This window comes from Phalacrocorax carbo, chromosome 1, assembly GCF_963921805.1.
Source record: "Phalacrocorax carbo chromosome 1, bPhaCar2.1, whole genome shotgun sequence".
NCBI classification, from domain to species: Eukaryota; Metazoa; Chordata; class Aves; order Suliformes; family Phalacrocoracidae; genus Phalacrocorax; species Phalacrocorax carbo.
Window position 1 is genome coordinate 41,212,178 of NC_087513.1, and position 27,255 is coordinate 41,239,432.

Below are 27,255 nucleotides of genomic sequence, written 5' to 3' on the forward strand. Positions count from 1 at the left end.
CCCCGTGACAAAGTTTAGAGGTGGCATTACAGTGAAGGTGAAAGGGGGAGTTTTAGAAGAGTGCTCTTGACTCTTGGGTTGTTGAAAAGGTTTTCATGCCATCTTTTCTCCTCACACATACCATAGTGTTATAGCTGAAAGTTAGGAAGGTGGCTGAAGCTACCTTCATGCTCCAGCATACTCTAGTTGATGGAACAGCTTTTGTAAGACTTGTGAGTTTATGATGGGAAGCAGCTTTGCTGCCAGATGCTTCTGGGCATATGTGTTTATGGGAAAGTGGCTTTAAGTCACTTTACCTCCTTTGGAGCTGTGCTGAGTGCAGCTTAGATTCAGACAGCTGTGTTTTCAGTGTCATCCTCCTTTTCTGTTCTGTGGCTTGTATCTCTTCTCTGCTTGCTTTGGTTCTTTTCTATTCAATGTAAGGGCGAGGGGGTGGCCAATACTCCTGCCCTGGAGAATTACAGAGAATGAGAACATGTCTTCTGCCCCTTTTCAAGCTACTTAAGACTTAGATATGGGTCCCCAAGAGCAAAACTGGATTCTATTTCTGCTTCTTCCATCCTTAGAACAGATAAGTAGGGTATGTATAGATCTTTGGCTCCTATTTTAATACTTCCTGGGATGTATTTGATGCTGATATGTATAAGACTTTTCTCGTCCTTTTTAGGTTGAGTGCTGTCCATGAAAGGTACTTCAAGAGAGGCTGGTAATTTGGTAATGAAAGTTCAGGCTGAATCATGGTAACCCTAGCTAACTTAGAAGTCAACAGCGTAGATGGTGACTGCAAAATGTAACTTTGCAGCATAGCTGGGAGTGGTTGGGTCTGGTGGTGTTCTCAGTATAAAACCAAGCTCTGGTGTGAGGACACATGTGATGCAGATCTCTAAAAGCATGAATGGCTGGGGGAGAGAGAAGCAGGGAATGGTAATGCACTGTGTCTTCTAGTGCCGGAGCTAGGGAGCAGCAGATGAAACCAGCAGATGGACAGATGTTTGAAACGGGTATCTTCACAGGACAGATCGCTAAACTGTGAAATGGCTTTTTATAAAGTGTTGCAAATGCTAAAAATTTATATGGATTCAGAAAGCAGCTGGCCAAATTCACAGGAGAGAACTATGAAATATAAAGATACTAATCTGCTTAGGATTCTTTGTGCCAAGAAGTGCTGGTCGATGGGAGAGCATACTAAGGAAGTATCACTGTATACTTGTCCTGTTTTATACCTTTTCTAGGTGTCTACTACTGGTTATTGTTGCAGACAGGATACTGATATCTAAGGATGTTTGATGGGACCTGGTTCAGTAACCTTTTGCTCTCATGCCTGTAGAAAGTTCACTCAGATTTTGGATTGCAGTGTGGTTTTAATATTGGAAGCATATTTTGATGCACACTGTCACTTAGAACTGCTTTTTGTGTGGTATGCCTTTGGTAACACCCCTGGTTTGATGGTATGTATATAGTCTCAATGCAGCTTTCATGGAGTAATGGAAAAATGGATGATTAAGTCGTATGGTAGCAGGACTGTACTCGTATGTTGTGTTTATAATTGTATTTTCTTATTTCATTGTAAATGTTAGGATTCCTTTTGTTTTCCTTTGTGTGATAAACATGCTAGATTGGAAGATAATAAATTTGTAACTGAGTGACAAGCCACATCTAAACCTCCCAGTCAGTGTATTGCGAGAAGAAAACAAAAGAAAAGTGCAGAAGCATTTCATCTCTTTGCAGTCTTTCTGAACGCAAAATGTAAAAGTCAAATTTAATGTCTAATGTTAGATTGATAAACAGGATTATTGCCTGGATGGGATAAACCCTCAAGTGTTCCACCCATTTTATTTTGCTGTGTAACGATTCTGAAAGCAACTCTCAGAAGGACCAATACATTCAGCATTTTCTAGTACCGCTTAGAATGCACATGTATATTTGTTGTTATTTATTTACCTCATCCCACTTTTGTTTATTCCTATTTTAGCTTTTTAATTTGCAATTCAACTTCCTTAGCTTTAAAAGCTATTGAATATTTCACTGTGCCTTAAATGATTCTGTATTTTTAGACAAAATGGAAGCACAGTGTGCTATGGGTACAGCCTATATAATATTGTCTTTTTTCCAAGTTAGTCTCATGACATGGTTAAGACTCAGCACTGCATTTACAGAGTCAGTGTTCTCATTTAGCCTTCCTAGCCTGTGATTAAATGGGAGTTGCTGCTTCTTGTACTATGAGTTGGCTGACAAAAGCTAAATCTGTCACAGGTGCTACAATTTGTGTATCAGAAAATTTGCTTTCCAAATACTAATTATTCCCAAAGTATCTTACTTCACACAAAGCACAGATAACAGAGTCAGCAAATTTGTCCCAGTTTTATCATCGTGCTGTAAATTAGAGTTTGTCTCCTACCATTGTGTAAAGTTAAGATGGTAGAAATTCAAATGCAGAACTCATTGATTTACCTCTGATGTGGTTTTTTGCTTAATTCTTCCAATCAAAATGCTTGAAATGTATGTTATTCAAATAACCATTGCTGAATTGCACTTCTGTAATTGAATGAGCTGTTGTCTAGGGATGTAGGATGGTGGGAAACTAACAGTGCTGTCTCTCCAGATGTCATTAAAAATTGGAAGCACTTTGTGCCTGAAAGGCCCAGACCTAACCTGGTCATATGCTTAAACTATTAATTTGGGAAGTTAATTTAATATGATGGTAGCTTATCAGGAATTATCTTTCTGGTTGCTATGGGAAAAGAATGGACCCTCAGTCATTGAAACTATGGCTGAATAAATGAAAGCATTCAGATATAACCTCCTCAGACTCTGAGTCAAGTATGCAGTGAAAACAGACGTGTAGGTACCTGCGCACAAGCAGTGAGCTGGTTTTCTGTCACCCCTCTTCGACTGCTGCCTGTCGTGAAGAGCCTTTTTGACAATCTGTTACAGCCCCAGTTGCCCGTATGGTGTATTTTGACATTGAAGACCCAGGATCTCCCTAAATAAGAGTTTGTAGTTCAGGTAGGCTATTGCTCAGTAAAATCTTTTGTAACAAATCTAGCTGTCAGCCAAGTGAGCAAATTTTTGATACTAGACACAGAATGACCTGCTGAAATAGCAACTGGAACTATGTTTCAGCAGCTTCTCCTTTCATTGCCAAGAATTACCTAGGAACCCCTCTGAGATTAGACAAGTATTTTAAATGTATATTCAAAATATTTAGCTTATAGAGTGACTTACACAGAAAAAGAAGAGCATTGAATGTTGTAAATGAAATTTTTAGCAACAATTTTTGTATTGTAAACTAGCTTAAGAAACTGTTTATTTACTCCCTTAGGATGAACATATTGTATATTTCTAGATTTCTGACAAATGCAAACATTGATGTGATTTAACTTCTACTAGTGGTGATTCACAGCTCTAGTTGTTTGGCTTGTGTATAGTAATACTGATTTGTATTTTTATTTTATTTCTGTAGGACTATTTAACCATTCACAAGTATGGTAATGCAGCCAGAAATGATCTCTGGAACACACTGTCAAAGGTAAAATGCTTTAATCTATTGCACTGAGAGAGAAGCAGGAATTTACTGTGGTATTTTTCTTGGTGAGGTTAGGAGTGAATAGTGCATGTTGAGAGTTTCAGACCCCAGAGCAAATATAAAAATTGATGCAAAGAAATTGCATCTGAGTTAACCTAGTGGCAACGTTAAAATATTTTTTTTGCAGCATTTCTATTCTTTCTTATGTTAGAATAAGTTTCCTTGCTTGTGCTATGTCATTGATGTGCAGTAAAAGGTACTTCATGGAATCTGCTATCATTGACCTTAGCGGCAGCACGCTGAGGCCCATAAGCTGGAAAGCACATGAACGTGCTAAGCTTTGGCATTTACATCGGGTGTGTTTGTGATTTTGTACGGAGTTATGATTTGTGTGAAGGACAAAACTGTCAAAGCTTTAAAGTTTAGTGTAAACAGATAACTACTGTAGCATTTGGCATGCTATAGAGACATAGTTGCTATGTCAATGCTCCCTTTGGTTGCTATGCCCAAGCTTGGCTTGAGTTTCTACAGGCCGGTCCAGGGTTCTATAAGGGCAGAGTTTAATTTTCATAAAGTGAGCCAAGCATGCCTGAATTTCTTGCCTACAGAGCTAGTCTGGGCACTCTTAAATAAAGACAAAGTGCAATCCAATGTAGAGTACAGTCAGGGAGTTTGGGCACAAACACCAACTCAAGCCATGTGTAAATGTGGTAATCTAGTTGTGACTATTGACGCCAAAGCTGGCATTCAGCTAGAGGTCAAGACATCTGCATTTATCTAGACAAGCAGGTATATACCTAGGTGTCCAAGCTCCACTTGTTGTCAGTGAGGGCTGCATTCAGTTGCCTGTTCATACATCTGACTATGTTTACCTTAATTTATCCTACCTGGCTTCCAGCTGCCATATGAGATAAGTACGTCTGCTGTAGGTCCCCCAGTTCTGCAATGTCGTGTTGAATATTTTAGGACATCTCATTTGCCACTTGGTGAATAGGAACAACTGGAGTCCCAGAAACCTATTCAATACAGTCAGCAGGGCATAGAGAGCAATTCAGGTGACTAGCCACTTCGTGATTGTTTTTAAATGAGTCCGAACCACTGACTCTTGACTGGGGACTTAAGATAGTTGTTCAAGGATAGCAACTAGTGCCAGATTAAGTGCAGTAGGGTGTTGAAGACATTCAGGTGGGTCTAATCGATTTCATGCATGATCTGTTGGGAAATCTGTACCCTTCTGGAGTGGCAGGTCAAGGTCAACTGACATTAGCCACCTCTGTTTGGGCAACTGAACTGAGTCCTGTATCTCTATTGACTGTTAATGAGAGTTGAGATGTGTAACATATAGTCAGGCTCATAAATCTGTGTCTTAATCTGAAGTTGAGTGCTACTGCAAAAGTTTTTATTGCTCCTCACCTGGTGTTTTCCTCTGTTAAAGCCTTTAGGACAGTTCTGGGCAATGGGAGGTCAGAGAGATGAATGTAACTTTGAAAACTTCGATGAACAGCAGAACCCACAGCTGATAAAATAGAACAAAAATGAGACTGTATTCTAGTCCATAACCACTACGGCTATACTGTATGCTCAAATCTATTATTAAGGCTAATAATTCCATTTGCCTCACCTGTGAGTACGTTTGTTGCCAGCCGCTTTGTTCCTATTGTGTTGCAGTTGCAGCTTCAGTTCTGAAGACTTCTTGCTGGGTTCTGCTTGTATTCATCAGAGGCTGCTCAGTCTGTGATCTAGGACTGTTCGGCAGCTAGGGACATTTCCGTCGCTGAAGAACAAATGATGCCTGTCATTCTCCTCATATCCAGTCTCATCTCCCATGATGCCATAGTATCTCTTTTTGTTTCAGATGAAAATCCACTTGTAAAACAGAATTTTTATTGACATGCGGTATCAAATATGAACACATTAATCCTCCGTGTGTTATGACAGGTGCAGTTTATGAAGGAGCTGGGGATGTCTTTGTATTCATGGCCTCACTTTGGACATGAGGGAAAGTATTTTCAAATAACTAGTCTTCTGATCTTCAGAACAGAGAAGCTCTGTACTTTTAGCAATCAGGCCCTTTGAATATGCCTTATTGTAGGTACCCTAGATAAACTAAAACTGAGATTTTTTTAACCTTAGTTGGTCAAGAATATCTTTTGGAGACAGCCACCCGGTATTTCTGTGGCTCATGTTAAAACCCTGTAAAGCAGGTTGCTGCTTCTGTTACAGCAAAAGTGCACAAATAATGTGGGAAACGTCTTTCTGACTGTCACTCTCTCCTCTGGCAAGATTGCCCAACATCTATTTTTGAGATATACAGAGACTGTTAGTTAAATGATGTAGTGTGTGTGTACTGGGTGTAAATGTGTGTGCGTGCATGTGCGATGATTATTTAAACCTCTAAAACTAATTATGGTCTCCAGGATAAAAAAAAATAAATAATAAAAAAAGAGGTTTGTATGTTGGATGATGGTATTGCTTCAACGTATTGAAACTTTCATTTTTTCTTGAAGGCTTTAAATAGGGTTGGAAAATCTGTAAATATCCAAGAAGTAATGGATCAATGGACACTACAGATGGGTTATCCTGTTATCACTATCTTGGGAAATGAAACTGCGGACAATGTCATAGTGATCTCCCAAGCGCGTTTTGTTTATGATAGTGATGCTAAACCCAAGGATCCTGCCCTTGGAGACAACAGGTACTTACATTCTCAGTGAATAACTTTCAAGAGGCTGTAGTTGTTTTAGTGCTTTATATGTGTGTTTTTATGAAGATGGCTCTTTAGAAATCTCTGAGCTTTGCTTGGTATCAATAGCATGTGGTGGCCCTTCCATTTGAACTGTAGTTGAGACTAACTAAAATAATTGAAAAAATCATTAGAGTAATAAACAACAAGATAAAACTTTTAATGTGTCCATTTGCATCCTGACAGTTCTCTCAATGACGTCTTGCATCACACATCTGTTTCTTCTCCTTTTGATTTTGTCACACTCCATAAAGTAATCTGGAATGTGGTTAGAATGTCCGATACTTCTTTTTAACTAATTCTTTAGAGTAGACCTCTCCACTCTCATACATCAAATAGACAGAGGTAACTGTGTTTCGGGTTTATACCTCACTTGACTTCGGAAGGAGTCAAGAGCTGAACTGGACTTCTCTACAAAGTGGGGGATTCCAGCTGTTCCAATTTTGAAGCCAGCTGAACTGGTCCTGTGTGGACTGTTACATTGGCTGAAATCAGCAGGCATTTATGCATCTCTACTCCTACTTTTTTTCCACATCTTTTTCCTCCCTGCTCCCAGCTGATTCCACACAGCTCCTTCATCCCAGAGACAAGCTGAAATTCCTGGGTGATGCTGGGGAATCCTCATCTTATTGTTTAAAGCAGTTTTGGCATCGTATTTTAAAGCCAAAGATAGAGAGCTGATGCTAGAGAATTTCAATTTTGCCTTAGGAGCTTCTGTGTTCACCTCTTCATGCTCGGTGGGAAGTGCTCTCCACCTTGAGTATCCTGTGCTTGTCCAGTAGATTTAAATCATTAAAAGGTAAAATTCAATACCTAATTTTGCTTGACATGTCTGGAGCTTATAGAATATTCCTGTTGAGGAAGCCCTAAAAATATAGTAACATTTACTGGGAAATGTTTAGAAGTTCATTATCTTTTTTTAGAACATTAATATTTTAGAACTTAAACGTGACACAGAATGTATATAAAAATTGTTGTTTTTCTGGCTGTATTGGAACAAACTAGCAGGGTATTAAGCATCTGTTTAAGTTCTGGACTGAAATTAGTTCCTTTGTGAAAAAGAGCTAAAACAAGTGAATGTAGACTGTTGGAAGTGTTCATGATTCACATTTCAGTGCAGCGTGAGAGTGATTCTCCCTTATTTACTTGAAAATTTCTTTTGTGCAAGTGTATATATGCATAATGTAATGTGAGTGGATTTTCCTACTCAGAAAACCAGAGATTATTAGTTTTTTTGATTGATTAAAATGGAGATGTTGAGACTTTTACTTACTGTAGAGACTTTCTTAAATAGATTTGCCAGGCACTCAGTATTGATTGTAATAACTACTACTGTAATTCATGAGTAAAGACTACTGGGTGCATAAATGTTTTGTAAGGTGGAACATCAGGCATGAGAATAAGACTTAGTTTTATTTTCATGTGACATTAATTCAGAATTGAAACTATCTTGAGGTACATGGAAGGGTAGCGCTCTGCACCAACAGGGTAAGTTACACTGAATTTCTCAGGAGATTTTTTCTACCTATTTTATTACAATTATGATTTCTAAGGACAGGAAGTAAGATTTAGTGCTATAGACAGCACTGAAAAAGATATTGGCATGGACCCTGCCAGGAATTTACTGTCCTAACAGGCAGTACAGTACATATTATATGTATCACCTATAGGCAAGTCTGTTTCCCATTCTCTTCCCCCTTTGGGGTTGTTTTTCTCTGTGCTTCCGTGTCCTTTTAACCACATATGGGAGAGAAGCCCCTTGCCAAGGAAGGCTTACAGATGGAATGCTTACTCCAGCCAGTTAGATGATAGAGCTAGTTTGCCACTTCCCAGTTAAAGTTATTTGAAAGTCATGTTATGTGAGTATAAATACCAAAGAACAGGAACCATGTACATTTAGCAAAAGCTGAAACTTGCCTATGCTGTTCACCTTTCAAGAATCATCCACCAATTTATATTAAAGTCCTATGGCTTAGTTATCAATTAGTGTCCAGAGTATTACAGCAATGACCATGCAATTCATTGGTCCACTGCCCACAGGCACATGGGGCTTGGTATGCACAATGGCCCTGTGTCATTACATGTCCTTTCACACCATCAAATTAAGTAGAAGAACAAGATTGGCAAACTGAAAATAAATTTACTCTTTCTGTCAGCAATAATCTAGATCTTTTTCAGGGTATTTTTGTGGGTTTTTTTCCATTGGAAAAGTCACTATTATTCAATTATTGTGAAAGCAGTAGTGAGGGAAAATCACATTAATGTGATGTCATTTGGTAATTCACGATGCATTAATCTACCTTGGTTTTTAACATTGCAAGAGCTGAAGTTTGTATAACATGACACAAAGGGGCCAATTTTTCTACAAGTACACAAAGCGCGGGTGATAACTGGAATGGAAACAGCACATTGATGGATGTTCAGCACTATGGTGAAATGCTGATTCTGCAGGTGGTTTTGCTCAAGAAGTTGGCAAGGGTTTACTGACATTCAGCAGGGCCTGATAGCACAGGTAGATGTTGTGGGAGGCACAGAGGTGTATATATACACATATAACTTCAGCCTGCACACTTTGGGTGTGTTACCTATCAGTGGCCTAATTCACAGTCCAATAAAGTCGGTGCTCATCTCCCCTGCATGACCCATGAATTAGGCGTTGGATGCATGGCTCCCTGGGGAATCATAATAGGCACTGTAAATAACAGGGAGCAAATGGTATTTATGCCACGTCTGAGGCCATGCTTTTGCAGGGCAGCAACATTAGGGTATTTTATCTATGGATTAATCGTGATGACCATTTTAAAGAGTAGAGCTGCACAAAACAGAGAAAAAAGTACAGGTCCAGGCCTTTTCAAGAGTTTATCATCTAAACAGACAACACGATATGCACTGGAAGGCTCCAGGGAAGGCTCTTAAAGCATCCATATGCCATATAGTCTTTAGTTATCCAGAGGTGGGGCTGTAGTTTGGCATGGCACAGCAATAAACGTCAGTTCTATTGCCTTCAAAGTGGTGAGGAGTTTAAAATTCTGGTTCAGACCCTCTCTAGGCAAATTTAACTTTGCCTTATTTTAGAAAGAGTCACTTCAGAGTAGGTCTTTCAGATGTATCTGCTGCATAGGAAATGTAAATAAGAGGCAACTGGATATTTCAGAACCATTCTAGTTTTATAAAATGACTGTGCTTTTCTTTATGCTATGTATTTATGCAGCAATTAGCTGTTAAAAATGAAATGTGAAGCAGCATATTTAATTTTTCTCTCTGAAATCATATAGAGGAATATAGAAGCAGCAAGCAGATTTTTCTAAGTGATAAATGGTAAAAGTGAAAATTGTTGATACCGTTGGCAGTGGTTTACTCCTAGTTCTGCCTAGTCCATTACTATAAGTGTCTTTAATTCTACTGCAGAAGAGAATGATTACATAGAGTTGATTTTCCCATCTCATGTACGGTTGGACTCCCTGTCTCTATAACTGAGGAAAAATGTGTTTAAAGGGCCATATATATAAAAACTGTGATTTATTTGTGTGCATAGAATCGACTGTGTGGCATGCTAAGCTCTAACATTTGGCCTGAAATTATAGAAAGTGTACAATTTCACTTCTTTGCAAACTGAACATAGATTTTACTTGACACTTATGCCTTTACATGATCCATAGTTCTCATTTTATGAGAAAATAAAACTAACAATGACAGACACCATTTCTAGGAATGCCATTCCTCAGAAGGGCCAAAATCACCGCCTTTGATTTGAATGTCGAAACCTGTGTTTGGTACAATGTTTCAGTAGCAATTTCAGCTTATCCAAGCAAAAGTTTAAAACTCCTGTAATAACTGTATAATTCATATTCTTCCCCTGAATAACAATCCTTTAGTTTTGTGTCGGTTCAGTCCTGGACTCCTGTGTACACCTGTGAGAACAGATTATGCCCTTACATTATAAGGCTACAGGGGAGGAGGTGATATTCCATCTGACAGGCTTCTGTGGGTTTCCCTGCTGACAGAGAAAACGATGATTTTAAGGCACCAGTCTCATCCATCATTACAAGAATGGCTCACAGATATGACAAGAAATCTTATGAAAAATAATTTGTGGTCTAGACAATAAACTAATCAGTTCTGATGAAATCCATAAACCTTTTATATACTATACTGAAGAGCAGACCAAAGCTTTCTGGTTACGATGTAAGTTTTGCCTTTTAAAAATACACAGAGCTTCAAAAGTGGAGAAATAACCTTTCCAGTGTTATCAAAATAATTAAGTTCATGTTGCTGAGGTAATATTCACTTGTATAGTGTTCTTATCATGCACGCAGTTTCCATAACTAATCTTTGCTTGTTCATGATAATATCCTAAGGGGAAAAGTCTTGCTAGGTGTTGAACACAGCTAGCCGTGAGGAAAGACAAAAAAGGAAGAGGTAACAATCAGGATATGGACAGGGTATTCATACATGCTGTAGTATGGTAATACTGGGTGCCTTTCTTCGTGTGGCTGGACTAGGAAAAATTCAGTCCAAGGGTGCAAGCCAGGGACATGACCAGCAAAATTAGAGCTGTACAGACTCATGGGTCTAACACCATGTAGTAATTACGAACAACTGAAAGGCTTTGCAACAGGCAGCAGAGCTGCCCAGCAGTCACTTCACTCCAAGGTGAACAATTAACTGCAGAATTTATTCCCCTTCAAGTCTCTTCTGAATTTCCTACACAAAGCTCATCTATTCAGGCTTTGTAGAAGAAGGGCTGTGCTTGTCCTTTTACTGGTAATTATTTGAATAGTAAAAGCATAGCTGTGTTTGGATATTGCCCTGTGTATTCTTACTTATTTGTATGGCATTATCACTTGAGCAGTGATGAGGAACTTACTCTGTCCACTTATCAGCTGAGGAGCTGGTTAAACACAAACCAAAATGTTAGAAGCACAATGGGAAGGCTGATAAGCATCTTTGAGATCTTCTTGGAGCAATTGCAGACTAATGTAGCGTATGTAGTATTAATTATGTAATAAAAAGGACCATAATATGGGCAAATATTTTTCCATAAGCTGAGGAAAAAGGGCTAACAAAATATAAATAGAAAAAAAAGTACTCATTTACCTCCCCATCTCTGGAAGATATTCTCTAATCTTCCATTTTCTCATGTCCTTTGAGTGTTTTCTTGTTATGCCTTTCATCTTTACTATACCTGAAAGATTATGCTTATATCAGCGTTTCTACTAGAAACAACTTTTGTGTTGTTGCCTAGGGAGTAGCTGTGGTACCCTGGTTCATCTTGACTGACATGAGTACCTCTATATCAGCTATAATAACGATGAAGGGAATTGGCTTCAGGAGAGGAAGGTACTAGTATTAGGCACAGAGGAAATGGAATTATGAGGAACGAGATCAAGAAATCAAAAATCCTTAGTGGAGCACAGAGCTGTGTGTGAACACAGCCAGATATTGATTTAACCAGCTTTTTTGCGGGTCAAGCGGGGACTTGAAAATACTTGTGAAAAAGTGTGGGGAGCTGCTTCTCTTCCCATGTACACTGGTGTTTAGGAGAGGACAGCTCTATGACACCAGTAGATTTTGCCCCTCGGTGTGCATAGGGACAGTCCTTAACCCCAGCTGCCTCAGAGAGGACAAATGCTGGGCAGAGTGCTGCTCCTCCAAATGAGCAGGCAGAAGAGCTGCTTCTGTGAGTGACCTAGAGGAAGCCTGCCCACCTGCCTGGGGTGTGTGCTGGAGGAATGCCTTCCTGTTGGATGCTGGTGTTTGCCAGCCCAACACTCGTGCCGCGTGCTGCCTGCTGCAATAGGATTTCTTTTGCTGTAGAAACCACTAGAAAGTCCCCAGTCTTTCATCTTGCCTTTGTCAGAGGCTCTTCTGATTGTTCCATTATTATTAAATCGGAATTGGAAGTGCTCTTAAAATTTGTTCCTGCACATATCTGTGCTCATTTCTCTTCAGCAAGATTTTGCTGCTAGTAAAGATGTCGGAAATGCCAGTTGTAATTTAACACTTTATTCCCAAAACCATTTCACAGCTTCTATTTGCAAGAAACGCTTCTCACTAGGCAAACTTCCCCAAAAGTTGTCTATATATGGCTCTGGTGTGCTGTATATAGGCAACTTTCAGTGTTAGAATTTGCAGAATGCTGAAGACGACAAAATTGGTATATTGTGTCATTGCTTCCTGTGCAATGGCACCACTCGTATCCTGACAGAAATTAGGCTGACAGGGAAAATCTGCTGCTGTATTTTATTATCACTGCAGACTGTGTCACTTTCCTCACCTTATTTGCTAATGCTAACTCTCAGGAATTGCTAGATACCCAAACTAGTTAATTAACTCATATTAATTAAATCAATTCCGTGGTGAGGAAAGGGCCATGTACTAGAGGCACTGTGTTTTAATTTAGAGTGAGGTAGGGAGGCAAAGAGGAGAATCAGGGCATCAGTACTGGTGGGGAGCTGCCTAACATGCAGGGGGAGGGACAGGGAACGCTGTATGGCAGGGAGCAGACATGAGCAGGAGTTGGGAGCAATAAAGTTGTGTGGCTGGAATAGGCAAATACGGAGAACCAGGGAAATGGAGAAGGTGGTTAAGATGGGGGTTTTAGTGAAGTAAAGAGCAGATTGGGGAATGCCTAAACAGCATTTGGCAGAGACGAGGGTAATGGAAGGGATGAAGGTGGATGAATGTTATATATTGTTGGCTTTGTAAAAATCAGAGATATGGATTCCCCATTGCAGATCAGAGGATGAAACTATTAACATGCTTCCTTCTTTACCTCTTCTTCCCTTTGCTTTCTTAAGTTGCTAACAATTGACTTTTTTTCTTATCTCTGTATGTGAGCCTTCACAGTCAATAGTAGAATCTAAGATTTTATGGAGAATCTATTTTGGTGAGGGATTTTTAGGGACGTTTACTGTGGAAGGAGAAACTATCATAGGAATTATATTTTAATCTTACTTACATTCACAATATTCTGAGGAGAAATCAGAACTGAACATTGGAATACACTGAAAAAATGTTTGGTACTAAGTCTCTGAGAACATATTGGAGATTTGTAGGCATAGCTAAAATACTACTCTTATTCCTACTAGGAGGGTCCCTCCTCAGCTCTTAACACATCCTTCCCCTCCTAATTATGTTCAGATAAATCTCAGATCTGCATTCTGTAGTCAAGGGACTATACTCATGGGTAAAGGACAACACTGAGATGAGGTTTGCATGATCAGCACCACGTGTGCAATTCTGCAAGGACATTTTGCACTGGTGCAGGACGGAACAGAGGATGCCAGAGAGATTAAGGGCCTTTATTGGAGGGTAAAGGGGTGGCTGTTAGAACAGACACTTAACACTGCTTAAAGCCAGCTCCTTTCTATCCATCTCTGACTCAACACCCAAAATTGCTTGTCACTTTTGAAAACGAAGTCCTTTGTGTTTTAGTGTAAAAAGATAATGTTAGACAGTGAGGAGAAATCATGTACTGACAAAGAATTTGTGGTATTTGTTCTTTGCCCACAATATTTTTCTAAATTTAGTAAGGTACTCTGCTAGCACTGACACTGAAATGAGTCAATTTTAAAGAGCCCCGTAATATTTATAACCACCTCATTTATAATTTATTTTGGTATGAGATGTTAAGCTAAAATTGCACAGAACATTGTACAAGATTTAGTAATCAGATAATTATGATCAGATATTATTATCAGACAATGCATTTTTTTTCTTTTCAGATTAAGTAATTTATTTCAAATTAATTTATTTGAATTACCTTGTGTCCACCCCTAAAAAAGCAGTCACACCAAAGACGAGTGGGGTTTGTACGAGGTGGCTTAAGACATATAGCCATTTTCTAACAGAATATGCATACTGTCATCTTAAGAGGGTCCCACAGCGTAGAGCCACACATGGGCTCTTTCATGCTAGTGCAGCTGTTACAGCATTGAAACCTTTTCTTATGCCTGGGACTTCGTGGTTTCATTGCATTGGTAAAGGCATTATATTTGGCATAAGACTCCTGAAGAATGTAAATTGATTTCCCTATTTCAGCACTAGGATTTATTGCTGAAAGTTATTCCAAAGATTCTTGTAAAATCCTGGAAGAATTAGGACTATGACAGAATAAAGGAAAACCACAAAATCTGCATTGCTTTTAAACATGTTAATCCCTGTTCTGACTACAGGTGAATTACAGTGTCAATGATTGTATTAAAATATGTGCCTCTAAAATAGATTCCAGCAATACTGTATTGACACTGAAAATATTTTTCACTCTGTATCATTTTGTTTAGATCCTTATACAGAAAAAACCCAAATGATCCATGGTCTATCCTAGAAACAGTTGCTCTTAGAAGCAACTATCAACCCTTATTTTAGAATATACCAATATGAATGCCTTTTTAACATGACTTTCTAAATGAAAGCATACTTGATAGATAAATATATTAAATTAGCAGCTGTATTGAGTGAGAACTGCAAATAAAGAGGCTTACTATCAGAAGCAAGTCACCTCAGAAGTGCTAGACTTCAAGACTAGAATATAAGCTCCCTAGTCACCCTTTCACCCAGTTCTAAATATTTCTCTAAACTATAAACATTATCCATAGTTTCTTCCATGTATGCAGGTAAGTATAATTCGTATTCAAAATTATAACAAGCCTACAATTCCAAATACTAATCAAATCCTCAAGTTGTGCTTCTCTCTGAAATATATATTAGGCGGATCCAACTACACATCCAGTCAGAGCCTTTGAAAACATCAGACTAAGTAGATAAATTTTAGTAGGTAAAAGGCAAGACTGCTCTACCAAGTGATTTCCGTTCATCTATGAGGCACCTATTGAGTTCACTTTTATTAAAAATGTGCGATACTCTTCAAACACTGACACCTCAGGTGTGGAGCCCATTCAGATCCACTAGGTGGTCAAGCTGTTCTCTGCCTGGCAGCACCTATCAAGAGCTGACCCCATTGGGTTGTTTTGGTTGGTAGGTTGCTCTGACTGAAAAATTGAATTCCTCCATAGGTGAAGCATTAGTGAGAAAGAAGAAACTGATACAAAAACTCAGGTTTTGACATTTGAATATAGATGGTAACAGGAAGACCATTAATTTCTGAGTAACGTCTGCCTCAGTTGCAGTTTTGTTATCTGCTTAGACAATAGTGCATGTGCATTACATGGCATCCTAACTTCCTTATGTCTGGACTCATAGATGAAAAAATACAGTGTGTATTACGGTCAGATAGAGCTCCCTAAAGACTGTGCTGGAACACTATCTTTAATTCACAGAGTCCACCAAAATCTAAATTCTGGAAGTGCCTCTGCCCAGCATAGTCCATAATGATTTTGGAGTAAACACTTCCACAATCATAGAATCATAGAATCATAGAATCGTTAAGGTTGGAAAAGACCCTTAAGATCATCGAGTCCAACTGCTAACCTATCACTGCCAAGTCCACCACTAAACCATATCCTCAAGCACCACGTCTACTCTTCTTTTAAATACCTCCAGGGATGGAGACTCAACCACCTCCCTGGGCAGCCTGTTCCAATGCCTGACAACCCTTTCAGTGAAGAAGTTTTTCCTAATATCCAACCTAAACTTCCCCTGGTGCAGTTTGAGGCCATTTCCTCTCGTCCTATAGCTTGTTACTAGGGAGAAGAGACCAACCCCCGCCTCGCTACAACCTCCTTTCACGTAGTTGTAGAGAGCGAGAAGTCTCCCCTGAGCCTCCTCTTCTCCAGACTAAACAACCCCAGCTCCCTCAGCCGCTCCTCATAAGAGTTGTTCTCTAGACCCTTCACCAACTTCGTTGCCCTCCTCTGGACATGCTCCAGCACCTCAATGGCCTTCTTTTCCTTTCAATATTTTTCTAGTTAGTCATATAGTCATTGCTATTAACTTCTCTGTCCCTTTTTTTGCCTTAGGTTACCATTTTCTTGTTGGCCACTGTGTTAGTCTTGGGTGAGGACAGAACAACTGGAACCCCAGGATCCCAACCTTAGCACCATTTCCTTTCCTTATTTTGCTCAAGTCCACCAAACCCTGGATATGCATTCCACAATTAATGTGGTGTGACACAATTGCCGCGTCCTGCTCTCTTCATTTCCTCACTGCATACAGTGCAGCAGTCAGAAATTGTCTTTCTGCAGGACTTGTGAAAGTCCTGTCCAATTCAGACACCAGCAGACTCCAGTTAATAAAACCTAAGTGCTGTCCTTTTTGAATTCAAGTTACCTAACTGCAATTTCTTATTTGATTAAAAAGTCTGCTGTTGTCTGCTTTTCCATGACACTTGTACAGGAATCCAACTTAATCAGTTACCTTTACCAGTGTTTTTCACCTGTTTCTCATTGCTTGTGCTAAAGCTCTTGTTCTCACTCTGAACATGGGAATGAAGATCACTCTGGGCATATCCAGATCACCAATCATACCTCCAAGATGTGCACAGTTGATCTTAATTACTTCAAATTGTTCTCCTTTATCCATTTTTCATCTTGTATTTGTCTTTGCTACAAAGTTAGTGAAATCTTCCCTTCCTATCTGCCATCTTCTGTGCTGACAGGGTACAAGGAATCCCTTGGAATCCTGGTCAGTGTAGGAGGTGTAATACTTGTGAGAGCAGGAATAACATCATCTTCTCTTGTGTTGTGCCTCTGGGCACAGCCTACAGTCACTTTGCTGGCACATATTAAATCTAATGAAATCTCTGTGTTCTTCGGTCTTGTGAGAATGATATTCAGAATATGAATATATCATCAGCTTCTTATCCATTAAACAGAACATTGTAGAATCACACTTAATAAAAGTATGTGATATTCACATGAGCTTCCCTTGGAACCTGAAATACTCTTTACTGAATGAGATACTATATATACTATATAATAACCTCAGAATATCTCTATGATGCTTTAAAATTATCTTTCCCAACACAATCTCTCTAGACAGTGTGGCTTACAAAATGTTACCCTGGTACTGTTGAGTTCTGCTTCACATATAATCTCTTTCTCTAGTAGGAAGCTCTAAAGCTGTTCTGCTGTTCAACAACTTTCACTTGTTTCCCCCGACCACCTTACGTCTACTTGTGCTCTCCCCCTAGGAATAACTGCTTCCGGGTATCATGGCAACAAGGCTTGTAATTTTGTAGATTAGTTGAATACACTTTCAGGTTTTCTGTTAACAATTTATCTTTGAATCCTCCATTATCTTAATATTCAGAATTCACTGGAAAAAAAAAAGAAAAGGCCTTCTTTCGCCATGCCAACAGAAATTGCAGTTGTCTTGGCAAGGAGAAGAAATGAGAGATGTCTACTCTCTTCCTACTGTACTGATTTAATGTCCAAACTTCACACTGTCCTTTAGTTAGTTCACGTTGTCAACTTTCTGTGCCCTTTATTTTATAATAGGCTTTAAGGTTATTAGCCAGAAGCTTTTGCAGCCGTGCAGCTAAATACTTCTTTTACTGGCCATTATTTGTATATGTCTCTGCCGATCAGTCAAGTATGCAACTGAAGTAAAAATACAAATCTTTAATTCTTAGATTTCATTTTGTTCTGTAAGATTTACTTGCTTTCCAAAAGGTCACATTTTATCATTACTTTTATTACGTGTTCTTTTGTCTCTGAAATCCCAACAGCATGAGTTCATGTGGATGGCTTACAGCAAGGTATTCCCTTGGTAAGAAATGCCCCTGTTGGCATTCTAACCTAATCAAGGAATCGTCACTGTTGGCAAGGGCCGCACGGGGAAGGTGTCTCCCCCTCAGACTCAGTGCTGCTCATCAAGCATATGTCTCTGTGTACATGAAATTTCAGTATTCTCCATCTGGAGAGCTGAGAATGGGGAAATAATGCCAAGGAGTCCTTGCTCCCTGTTTCTCAGCTTCAGCCGCTCTGGATGTACCAGATTTTTAACTTTAACTGAAGAGAGAGTGTTGACATTTTGGATATTAAGTTCTGGTGGTAAAAACAAGGAGCCGGGTGTCTTAACCAGTCAGTTTTACTCCTGAATTTTCTTTTTATCATTTTTGCTCTTAAATTATTTTTATGCCTCACTTTATCTCTGTGTTAAATAGCTTTAATCATATCCTTCAGTGATATGAAGTCTCAGACTGTTATGTTCTCAAAATACTTTACACGGATTAGTAAGTGTACCAGATGAGCAAGAAATGGATTCCCATCCCACAGAAATTTTCAACATATCAAAACATTTCCCAGTACTGAATCATGGCAAAATCAAAGCAAAAAATTGGGGAAGAAATTGGTTTAGAACATTCATTTCAATTCCATAATTTCAGTACCTTACATTTCAGTTTCACTCATTTTAACTTCTTCCTTCAATTAACTTGTATTTCAAGCTGAAATTAATTTTGAATCAACAAACTGGAAGTTTTTATTTAAATAGCAGTTATGAAATGTTTAAGCAGTACCTGTTTTAAATATTGTAGTTGAAAATCTGTGCTGAAGTCTCATCTTTCTTATGAGCAGCTTAGTTTTGAAAATTTGCCTTTTCAGTTGGATAAGAAATGTTTCTTTGGGAATTGTAGAAGGTATCATTGTCAACATCAAGTGGATGGAGAGGCTCATTTAGTTCCTTGCACAGGTGACTGGTGCCATTGGAGGTGCCCTCAGGTATCTTGCTTGACCTTGTGCTGCCATTGTATGGGCAGGAGCATCCATAAGTGCTGTGCCATATCTTTTAGCCCCTGACAGATGTCTCGAGTACCCCGTGGCAGCTCATTTGACACCACCTTGCACAACTGAATTTAGCCCAGAGAAATGAAGTCATAGAAGAATGATGGCTGGGATTTCACCAGTGCCAGCTGATGGAAGATACATTATTTCTGGTTTTCCAACCAGGGATAATTGAGACAACTCACAATGTCATTTCTCAGCCTAGTAAGCTGTTTGAGGGTACATATAACTTTTGGTGTTCATCTTTTCTGAAAGTAGCTTTGCACTGGCAGGGATTAGGGAAAAAAGCATATGGCAAATAATTTGCCACATTCGACTTTATTGTCTTCATGTGATGCCACTGAACATACAGCCTGTGCATCCTCCTCTGATCTCATGTTCTGCCTACAGTGGAACTCTGTTTCCCTGTGCAGTCAGCACATTTGAGCAGAGGGTTCTGTCTCCTAAGATCCCTCCCCACCTAAATAATTTTATGAATGATGTTCATGATTGCCACTACACTTGAAAAAAATTATGCTTCTTATGTCCTGCTAAGAGGCAGATCATTTAATTTGCTTTTGTGCATAGGATTTTAATTTTGCCCCTTATTCACCTGTTGTTAGATGAACAAAAAAACCCACATTTTTTTTCTAAAGTCTGTACAATGTCTGTTCTTCTACCTTGTCGTGGTTGTGCCCCTTTGATTTTCTAAGTATATAATCAAAGACTATTAATAGAAGTCTTCTATATCTAGAAATATCTAGTCTCTTGTCATTTTAACTGTTCTTTGTGTATTTTTGGAGGTCTAGCTTCCTCATTAATGATTTGTAAAGAAGGTAAACTATATTGGGATAATAGGGAAGATGTCAGTAATGAAATACAATCGAGAAATGAGAAAATGGTTGAATTTCTCAGTGGAGGGTGATAACTCATTAATTCTTGAGAAACCTGTGCTGAAATTTTCCTATTCAATGATTTAAAGGGCATGGAAGAGTGAGATGACAGAGTTTTCTGGTAATAGGAGGTTTGTGAGGGTAGTAAAACCAAAAGTTAATTACCAAGATTACAGAATCATCTCTTAATGCTGGTTGACGTGCTAATAAAATGACCAATGAAGCTTAACGTTGATAAATACAAAGGTGATACATGTGGGGAAGACAGTCCTAACTTAGATGCTCAGTGGTGGGTTCTGAAGAAACTGTTTTTTCTCAGGAAAGAGATCTTGAAGTTATGGTAGGTAATTTTCTGTAAACATCAGCTCAGTGTGCAGACACAGTCAAGCGAATAAATAGAACAGTAGGGATTTGAAGAAAAGGAGTGTATAAAGAGTATAAATACTGTAGAAGAGAAAAGAATTATGCCACTCTTAATCCGTGATAGACGGGCCTTCAAAGCACAGAGGGCAGGTCTGGCTTTCTAACCTGGAAAAGAGTATAATAGATAGAAAAATTATAGAGGTGGACAATAAGAAGGATTAAGTATAGTTTCTGTATAAAGAACAGCAGGATGGATTAGGAGTCTTTAACCCAGAGGTCTGTAAAAGCAGAAAGATATAGAGAGGGATGTGGTTGTTCACATCCTCTCCCATTCAAAAAGCAGGTTAGCTAAGTTCTGCTGTGGTATTTTAAGTACAGATCTTCTGTCACTTTACATGAAGCTATCACATCACTTGTATACTCTATAATGCAGCCAAGGATAATAAGCTTCTGAATATTGAGCAGGTAATCTTCATTTTTCTGTGAGTAATGACAAAGAATAGCTGAACAACTTTGTTTAGATTTGAATCCAGGGAGTAAGGAGAAGCATCACTGGAAGAACATGGTATTCAGTAGAGGCAGTGGGTGGAAGCTTGGCACATTAGGGTTACTGGAAGGATGAGTCTTGAAAATGTATGGGTTTACACCTCAGCGAAAACCTTCATTAATGTGAAAAAGTAGTTGAAAAGGTGTGCAAAATCTGAAACTCCAGGAACTTTGCCTTTCCTTTTTTAATGACCTGAGATCTTTGCTTTGTCAGCAGAGGAAAAAATCTACTGCTCTTTTTTGGCTTTGCATAGCTTTTTACAAAGAAGTCAACTAATTGTTCCACTGAAAATACAATGTTACTACAACATTGCTGTTCCTCAGAGGCAGAAGTGTGAGGCATCATGTTTGCTTAATACTTTATGGTCTAAGAATTTGCCTATGAAGGGATCTCAGTTCTTATTTATTGGAAGTCAAGGTGTAAGCAAGTACTCATCACAAATATGATCATTTTCTGATGGATATAAAGTACACTAATACTGGCTATGTAGTCATCATGTAATGCTCAAGACAAAAAAAAAATCTATATAATCCAATCACAGCATAATAGCTAGCTTCTAGTATTGCATGTACCTTGGCAGATGCAAGATTGTATTACCTTATCAAACAAGTCCCTCTGATTATTCTTTAAGCTGGACGGAGATGCTAACACACTTTGCTATTATGCATTGATGTGGTGCTACCAAAAAAAAAAAAAGCACCAAAAGCATTCCCTTTAACTATGCATGTCAACCTAAATTTAACTATTTCACATTAGCAGTTTCTCACTTGTAAATCAACAGTAAAAGTCTTATTTATACTACCTCTCAACAAGATGCCTCTTTCCTACATCTCCTTAAGACATTTATGACTGAACAATTTATGTACAGCACAATTCATATTTACTCTGTCTGTTCCAATTTTAGATCTCTCTCCTAATCCTCAGAGTTGGTTTCTTAAATTCCAGAAATAGTCCTTAGTTTCCCCACAATTAAGTGGTCTGTCTTTAGCTCCCTGTTAAGGTGATCAGCTTTGTATCCAGAGGGACATAATGTGCAGATCCCTCTGAAGCTCAGCAGCGTCTCAGGCAGATTGGACACACAGTTTGTTAGCTCCGTTTCACCCAGGGACTGAGTGTGTGCTACTTGAACAGGCATCTGATTCCTGCAGACATATTCTTGAGGGTAGAAGGACCAAATAGGTTGTTTCAAGTCCTGCTGGCCCTCAAGGCTGGATTCTTATGTTCCCTGGAACTGATTTGTCGCAGCAGGCAGCAGATGGACAGGTAGAACAGGATGCTTCTTTCCATGGTCAAATACATAGAGAGAGCATACATGCTCCCAAGGTGTAAAGAATAAATAAAAGATGTGTGCTACTCCCAGGCAAAGCAGGAGGAAAACAAGCAAGTGGGCCCTCTTCCTCTCTTCTCTGTAGAGTAGAAGAGTGAGATAGAAAAGTACAAAAATTTTGCTTCTTCCTAGTCACTCCCAGAGGACATAGTCCATATGGATCACTTGGAGGTGGTGTGTAGGAGACATCATCCTAATGAAAATTATTGAAAGGTGAGCCAGAGACATCTCCCTCCCATACAGATAGAAAAGTTAGCCACGGCTTCTTCTGCAACAGCGGCAGAAGTTTCACTGTGAATGAAGAGGACTAGAAGGGGAAAGCAGATAAACATCCAGAGAACAGCAGCAGTAAAAGGAAGCCTGTGGTTCAGCTGGTAAACCAATAACCATGAGATGAGATTTCAAGGTTCTGGAAGGTGCTGAGAACGTTAGTAGGTGTCTCATCTTGGGGAGATAAAAATTAAATCTACCAGTACCGATCTTCCCAACTAAATCCACGTGCGTTTTGATGAGGATGCATAGATTACACAACTCCTATTCCACAGCTATCTCACCTTTCAGAGAAGGATCTGTCCTTATGTCAGTAGGATTTACCTTAATTGGAGGTAAAATAATAATATGAAGTAACATAAAAGTCTTCTTTGTATAGATATCGCAATATACAGAATATCTATGAATCCCTTCTCAAAATAACAGGTGTCCGTGTATATGGTCATACACTTATATTTGTGTATGTTTTGTACGTTTATGTATGTGTTTAAATAAGCTACATAGGCAGCTCTCAGTATCTTTTAGTTTGCAGTTTAACTTTTTCAGTAGGAGTTGATCTCGAGAGTCATAAAAATACCATGCAAATGCAGTTCTTTTTTTTTCATATACCAAAGTTCCTGTTCTTTCAAGTAATGTATGAGCTTTATGCTTAATTTTGCCTCATTTTTCTCAATCACAGCTTGCCAGCAGCTTTTTCATTCTGGAGAGCTGAGTATTTAGAACTGGGTATGTTTTTAAAGATGACCTATTTCCTAGAGGGCTTTTTGGACAGACTCTAAAACACTTGTGGGTGTCTAGTAAGGTATAAAGTATCTAAGACAGTAGTGAATATTCTCTGGTGCATCACTTCGCAGCATCTCCTGACTGCCCTCACCTGTCGAACTCAGAAGTTACTGCTGCTGTAGCAGAAGCAACAGGGCACAATACACATTTTCACAGTCCACAATATTAGTTAAGCCAACAATGAAGGTAACTTTGTGTGAAGACCTCAGACTGAGAACTGGAGAAGCTAATGCACCAGTGGACTTCCTTTTCTGCTGGCTGTGCTATGGAGGGTGGTAACATCCAGCACAAGGAGTGGGCAGGCTGATAAATGCAGTAGCATTTTCAAATGCCACAGCTTAATTATCCAAAAAGTGTCTGCCAGAGCATGGGCTAATGTGGAGCATGTCTTCTGTGCATGAGTAGGTCTAATAATTTTCCCAGCGTGTCATTATACCAACATCCAGAGAACCCAAAAATCACATGGGACCTTTTTTCTTCTCCCATATGGCAATAAATGCCATGTTTTCTTTCTAGTGTCACTCATAGCTCTTTCAGCTGTACAGTTTTCCAAAAATCACCCCCTCTGTGCTGAATCACTGCTGCACAGGCAAGTGTTTCCTGGCACATGCAGTTCTGTTCTGAGTGCAGCAAGCCCCTGTGCATGCAGGGGGCTCTTTGCGAATGGGTGGGGAGCTGGGAGCTGAGCATGGCGGCAGGGCAGGGGCTTCTCCCTCCCCCAGCCCCCAAGTGAGTCCAGCAAGACAACCCTTGCAAGCCAGAACATGTTGACTGCGGTTGTGGCACATTTGGGTGGTGTCTGTAGCTCAGTGGAGCAGGCTTCTGGGTAAAGCGGAAAGGAGCAAACCTAATTTTTTGTTAGTAGCATTGGCTAGTTTTGCAATGCTGTGTACTAGCAGGAGAGAAGCTGATGTAGACATCAAGAACTTGCCCACTCTCATCCTTGCACCATTTTAATGCAATCCGTCTAAAATGATACACTTACCTGGTGTCAAAGTGGCAGGGTACAGTGATATCTAAGCTGGGGCCATTCTCTTGCCATGCTTAAATGCACACATACTCCCTAGACAAAAGTACCAGCTATACCATTACTGAGTGCTTCCCCTTGACTGGTGTACCAAATGACATGGCAGACCTGTGAGGGAAATGTCTGTTCTTTCACTGGCTGGTGAAATGATACTTTTGAGAGTTCAGGAATAGAGGTGATGATGAAGACCTGCAGGAATTCATCCTTTCCATCTCTCCCCTAAAAGATTGACTTCATAACGTTAATTTCTGTTTATTGAGATAAAGATGTTCTATAAAAGTCTTGGGTAAATTATAACTTTTATTGTGAATGAGAAACAGTTTGTGATACCCTGAGAGGAACTTGGGGTCTGATTATACCAGCATATCTCCAAATCCACGTGTAACATGTTTTGTCCAGTTTGCATACATGTAAGAGATAATAAATGGTGGAAAGAAGTCCATCCTATATGTTTTTATAAACCAGCAGCTATGAAAGCCCATCATAGCTTTTTAAGAAGTTGCTGGAAGAGTATATTATTTTTCAACTTCGGCGTCCCCATAAATCAAAGCATGTTTTACCTGAGGGTTCTTTTTTTCTAAGTAAATGTAAAAAAGTGTTCTTCCTTCTATGGGAAATCATTATTTCCTCTTCTGTGAGTAATTTTGTTAAATTAGGAAAGCCTTGCAAAAAAGTCCTCGTGTGATGGTAGTGTGTGAAAAATGTACAACATAATTTAGGGGTTTTTTAAGATGAATGACTTTTTCATTGTTTTATTGCTAATAGCAAATGCATTTCAAAATCAAAGTAACTTGTTAGAATCCACATCTTACACTGCTACTGAAATTGTGTTTTGATTTCTTTGACATGCTCCCTGATTGCTATGAGAAGAATCAGTTCAGTATTTTTGTTCTTAGATTCCCCCTCCTTTGTCTTGCAGCTACTTGTGGCAGATTCCATTAACAATTGCAGTAGGAAATACGAGCCACATCTCATCAGAGGCAATTATATGGGTGTCTAACAAATCAGGTAAAAATAAACTTTCCTCCCAGTGGAATCTCATAAAGCATACTTGTGTTTTCCTCGCCTGTTTCTTTGGAATTGATCCTAGATAATTGTTTAGTTGCTCTGCACCCAGTTTTAGCTACTTGAAATGAATTACAAAAAAAAGAGAGTTGGGAAGGGAGGGAGGAGGAATGAAGGATGAGCAACAAGCAAGATTTATAATTATCGCAGAAGTTAGACAGTATAATGAAAAGGTTTTACATAGAAATGTGTACCTAAGAGCTTAGTATTTTATATTTAGCAACACATATCAAATCATTGATGAATGCAATTCACTTTATTGGTTGGTGAAAATTAAATGTAATATTTTTATAGCAAAACATATGATGAGTATGACTTAGTAAATGCAAAGTATTTAGAATTCTGGCATTTTTTACTCCAATCCATATTCTGGACCAGGGCTAAAATATGTTTACTGTCCTTAAAAAGTTTCCTTATTGACCTATCAAAGTATTTCTTTTCTCTGTTAGCTAACCAGATGCTGAACCTCAAAAGTGCATTATGCTGCTTACTACTTAATGTCTCGCTCCTCAGTTCCTGCATGATCATAACAGTGGTTGTCCTGAGTACAGCTAGGGTTAGATACCAGTGGTTTTTAATCACCTAAAAAAGGAATCCCACCATAGGAATTTCATGAAATATTTCTCTATTTCATTAGCAGTTTATGCTACGTCAGCTGACAGTTTTGGACTGGAACTGAAGAGTGAGGGAAGAAATGTGGAGACTTGAATAGAATGGTGATATGGAAGGGAAAAGAAGGATCTATGCATCCCCTCGACACATGGGCTGTAGGGGGAGAACTGACCCCTTCTTGTAAAATTAGAAGGGTGTAGAGATTTCCCTCTGATAGAAATTTAACTGGAGAGAGGAAGGAGTCAAACCTATGTGAGCCTGTGTTTTTTCCTTTTTTTTCTCTTTTACAACTCACTAAAAGATATCAGTCACATAGAGCTTAGCAGCCAGCAGGACTAGAAATAAATGGTGCACCATCAGTGGAAATCTGAATATCCCACCTTTCTAGTGGTATAAGGTATGTGTTTCTTTGCCCTGACCATTGGCAGCCTATCAGAACATAACATGTTTTATGGTGCTCCCATGATACAATGATCTAGAAATGTGCCTGGGACCGGCTCACTTTTCATACCTGGGAAACGCACTCTAATTAAAGCAAACAAATGCTGCCTCACTTTGCATAAATATATTGCATTGGCCATACTTCTTAATACTAACACCTCCAGAATACTTCAACACCTGTTTGCACTTTCAGAATCTGCCTTAATGACCTGTTTTACTTTTGCCCTTTAGGGCTTGATTGAACTCTCATTGAATTTAGTAGAAAGATTCCCACTGAATTCAGGGAGAGTTGATCATCTCATCTCATCTCATCTCATCTCATCTCATCTTATCTCATCTCATTAGGTTGTACAAGCATGCCTCCATCCCTTCACTCCTGCCTTGAAGGTTCAGTATATCACTATTATCTGCACAGTCGCTTCCTCATTGCCTTTTACTTGCAGAGTGCTGTGGAGGACCAAGTCCATAACACCACCACCCACTCTTTAAAGATCTACTGCTCCTATCAGAATGCCTTCAAGAAATCAACAAATTAATGATGGCCCGTGTGAGCAATGAATTTTGGGTGGCTGCTATATAGAAATTAAAGAGGAACCTTTCTGAGTCATCAGTTTCCTGTGTAGTGAATCTGTGATCTATTGTCATTATCCTTGTCCTTCCTCATTACTTACTCACTCACTCACTCACTCGCTGTGCCTCACTGAAAATGAGACTGTAAACTTATGACTACAGCAAGGATGTCCTCTTGCTTCTACTTACTGTTGTCAGCTCAGCTGGAGAATTCCTCAACATAAAAAAAGTCAGTAAGAACATCTGTGGATGTACTAAATGCATGATTCATTGTATGTGCTGTTATATGTTGGGGCCAGTATTTTGTGGTGCTCCTGGAGATTTTCTGAAGCTGGTATATTCATTTCATGGGGATGTGGGAGGGATTCTGAGACTGGAAAGGACGGTTTCCAGGTTCGGTTCTTGTGGATGGGAAGAATCCTG

The 27,255-nt window shown here is 39.2% G+C and overlaps 1 protein-coding gene across 1 annotated transcript in view; it reads left to right on the forward strand.

Annotated features, from left to right (window-relative positions):
• Positions 1-27,255, forward strand: part of TRHDE (thyrotropin releasing hormone degrading enzyme) — a 221,964-nt gene that overhangs the window by 136,915 nt on the left and 57,794 nt on the right. Inside the window, exons 8-10 of the mRNA XM_064449710.1 lie at positions 3,464-3,529; positions 6,034-6,221; positions 25,064-25,152. Coding sequence (XP_064305780.1) covers positions 3,464-3,529; positions 6,034-6,221; positions 25,064-25,152 — 343 coding nt within the window. The remainder of the gene's footprint in view (positions 1-3,463; positions 3,530-6,033; positions 6,222-25,063; positions 25,153-27,255) is intronic.